We start from the raw sequence: 3484 nt of genomic DNA, 5'->3' as shown, positions 1-3484 counted from the left end.
CCCCCCCCCCCCCCCCCGTCTCCCCGCGTCGAGAGCCTCGGTAATGTCTGGCCCTCGTTTCTTCTCGTTCCGCAGTGTGGGGCTTTGGTTTTCTCAGTGTGTCGATGATTAACGTGGCCTCCCTGCTCGGAGTCTTCATCGTACCGTGTACCGAGAAGGCCTTTTTCAGCCGGGTCCTCACGTTTTTCATCGCGCTCTCCATCGGCACACTGCTCTCTAACGCGCTCTTCCAGCTCATCCCAGAGGTGCGGTAGAAAATCCCTGCCTCTCTCTCGTCTCCGAGGGCAGCTCTCCGGGCTCGCTCTCTGCCTCCACCCTGCCGAATCGAATGGATCCCTCCGTCACCCGAGGCTGAGGGCTTCTCTCAGGGGCTCCGCAGGGCTTTTCTCACCCCTCCGAGCACCAGGAAACCCCCTGGAGCGGGCAGGCGGCGTGGGGAGGCCGTGCCCTCCCCGCAAGGCTGCCGGCCAAGGGCTGAGGGCCGGGAAGGCACTGGGAGAAGCCGTTTGCTCCTGCCCCGGGTTGTCTGCTTCGTGCTGAGCTTCCCGGCTCCGAGGCCGCCGGGATGCGGCAGCGCTCGTGGAAAGACCTGCGAGGCGGAGGGAATACAGGAGCACGGAGAACAGCCTGGAGAGGCACCAGCTTTTTACAAATGTCCTAATTGCCCTTTTTCTTATTTTTTTCCGTGCCCCCGATTCGCAAGACTGCCGTTCCCACAAGGATTTTTGCTTACGTGAGGTTTCCTGGTGCTCCGATGGGCCCGACAGACACATGGCAAATTAATTGGGTCGTAATTGCACAGTTCCGGAGTTGAATAAGTACAGCCAGGCGCTCCCGGATTGGGCACCTGAAACACACGGCTCACGGAGCCCTTCCCCATCTCCTGGGGGGCTGGATCCGAGCTCCTGCACATCCAGCCTTAAAATTCCACACTGAAGGCGCAGCTCTGAGCGGAGCATCCTCCTATGGGGCAGCAAACGCCCTGTCCAGGCCTGGGGGGGGAGGATGTTTTTTCGAGGCTCTTTTTCAACTCCAGAACTGCGACTGTTATTTGCTGAAGGTAAAAACCAACCGCCTGTATTTCCTGATCTGCCAGGAACCCAAATGACTCGCGTACGCTCCACCCTCGCCGTCGGTCGGAGCATCCCGGTCCCGGCCGGGGTCCAGCTGCATCCCTGGGCCGAGGATGGAGCGTACAAGATGCTCGGGGGGACCTCAGCGCTCCGTGGCTCTGGAACGGCCTCCCCCACCTCCCTTGGGGGTTCGGGGAGCAGAACTGGGGGCTGGGTCTGAAAACAAGCCTGGCTTCATCCCGGTGCTCGGAGAGCCGCTCGCTCCAAGGGAAGGCTCCTGTCCCGCTTGTGGGGGCGAGCTCCGAAGCGGGGGCACCCCAAAGCCGTTTCCAGAGCCGCTCAGCACTGAGTTTCCCCTCTGGAAGCAATGCCAGATGAACAAGCAATCGCTAATGGATGTCCTCTTCTCTCCCCTCCCTCCTCTCTCTCCCCTTTTCGGCTTGGATTCCTTCTCCTTCCCCTTCCCCACATTGATCTCCTTTCCCTCCAACAACCTCCCCTCGCCCGATGCCCCCCCGGGGTGGGTTTGGCACGCACGCCGCAGTCTGGGGTTACGGTTTCCTCTGCGTGACCGTCATCTCCCTCTGCTCGCTGGTGGGAGCCAGCGTCGTGCCCTTCATGAAGAAGACCTTTTACAAGCGGCTGCTCCTCTACTTCATAGCTCTGGCGATTGGAACTCTCTACTCCAACGCCCTCTTCCAGCTCATTCCCGAGGTAGGGTGAGGACCGTTGGGTCTCTCTTTCATTTTTTTTAATCTCTCGGGGGCTGTTTCTCTGGGAACTCGCTGGCTGGAGAAGGGGAAGGCGGCGTCGGAGGGGAGCCCAGAGCGAGGTACGGAGGCTGGAAGCCCCTCGGGATCGCAGTCGGAGCTGGTGTTTTGCCCCTCTTCAGAAGGGAATCGCTCCGGGGAGACCTGTGGTCTGCTTCAAGCAGGGAAAAGTGATTTTATTGCCCTTTCCAGCCCCGCGGGCAGGTCGTCTGTGAGGTGGCCGAGGCTTCCTAAGCCTGATTTTAGCTTCCCCGCCCCTGCGGGGTGGTAGATGCGATGCCCTGGGGCGCAGCCGACTCGGCTCGGGGAGCGAGGGGAGGTGAAAGGTGTTTTCGGAGCTTGTCCCCGAAGCAGCTGCTGCTGAGAGGTCAGAGAGCGGCGGTGTTGCCCCCCAAGGTGCCAGGGGCAAAAGTGAGACCGTTCCTCGCTCCTGTCACTTGTCCCCTTTCTCCTGCAGGCGTTTGGATTCAACCCTCAGGAAGATTATTACGTTTCCAAGTCCGCCGTAGTGTTCGGGGGCTTCTACCTCTTCTTCTTTACGGAGAAGGTCCTGAAGATGCTCCTGAAGCAGAAGGATGAGGTGAGGGGCTGCTCGGAGCACTGCCGGGGTGGGAAACGGCAGAAATGGCTGACATCCCCTCCCTCTCCCCATCCCGCAGCATCACCACGGACACAGCCACTACGGCCCCGAGGCTCTGCCGTCCAAGAAGGACCAGGAGGAGGGGGTCACCGAGAAGCTGCAGAACGGGGACTTGGACCACATGATCCCACACAGAAGCAACGAGTTGGAGTGCAAGACCCCCTCCGGGGATGAGAAGGTCGTGGTGGGCTCCCTCTCCGTCCAGGTTAGCACCTCCTCACGTGAAGCTGCGGGTGGGAGCGTGGAAAAAAAGCCCTTTAGCCAAAAAAGCGGTTTTGGAGCCGGTCACGCCGCCCGGACAAAATCCCCCCATGGGTGGGAGGATGCAAACGGCTTGGGTCAAGCCTCGTGGGGGTTTAATGTGAGGAGACGGGGCTCCCCTGGGTTGGAGGGAGCAGTGACATCCCAGCCGGAGCGGCAGGGTGCTGAGCCGTGCTGTCGGAATGCGGCGGCAGGACCTGCAGGCCTCCCAGAGCGCGTGTTACTGGCTGAAGGAGGTGCGGTACTCCGACATCGGCACGCTGGCCTGGATGATCACCCTCAGCGACGGCCTCCACAACTTCATCGATGGGCTGGCCATCGGGGCTTCCTTCACCGTCTCCGTCTTCCAAGGGATCAGCACCTCCGTGGCCATCCTCTGCGAGGAGTTCCCGCACGAGCTGGGTACGTGGGTCCTCGGGGAAGGGTGCTGCGAGGGCGCTCGGGTCAGGGTAGCCGGGTCCTCGGCGAAAGGTGCTGTGAGGGCACTCAGATCTGCCCCCCTTTAAGGCTGACCCTGCCCTTTCCTGATCCTACCCGTTGTTTCCCGTGAGAAAGGCAGATGTGGGGTGGGATAAACAGAGTAATGATTGGTGGGGGGGTGGGGAAGGCAAAGCTGTAAACTGCACTGAGTAATCACAGCCCTAAAAATAACGAGGTAATATGATGTCTGAGGTTTAAATTTAGATGGAGACATCTGAAGAAGAAGCCAAACCCGACACCTCCTTGGCTTGGGAGGGGGG

At 60.5% G+C, this 3484-nt stretch overlaps 1 protein-coding gene across 1 annotated transcript in view; it reads left to right on the top strand.

The window, feature by feature from the left end:
• The window catches only part of SLC39A14 (solute carrier family 39 (zinc transporter), member 14), a gene marked incomplete at both ends in the record, with an annotated part of 4235 nt that extends 1048 nt beyond the window's left edge, over positions 1 to 3187 (top strand). Inside the window, 4 exons of the mRNA XM_010158886.1 lie at positions 1618 to 1787; positions 2301 to 2423; positions 2503 to 2688; positions 2939 to 3187. Of these exons, the coding sequence (XP_010157188.1) occupies positions 1618 to 1787; positions 2301 to 2423; positions 2503 to 2688; positions 2939 to 3187 (728 nt within the window). The remainder of the gene's footprint in view (positions 1 to 1617; positions 1788 to 2300; positions 2424 to 2502; positions 2689 to 2938) is intronic.
• Positions 3188 to 3484: the final 297 nt, after the last annotated feature.

The sequence above is a fragment of the Eurypyga helias genome, unplaced genomic scaffold (assembly GCF_000690775.1).
Source record: "Eurypyga helias isolate BGI_N326 unplaced genomic scaffold, ASM69077v1 scaffold20409, whole genome shotgun sequence".
Taxonomy (NCBI): Eukaryota; Metazoa; Chordata; class Aves; order Eurypygiformes; family Eurypygidae; genus Eurypyga; species Eurypyga helias.
Note: the sequence above shows the minus strand (reverse complement) of the source record. Positions and strands in the feature narration are given on the sequence as shown.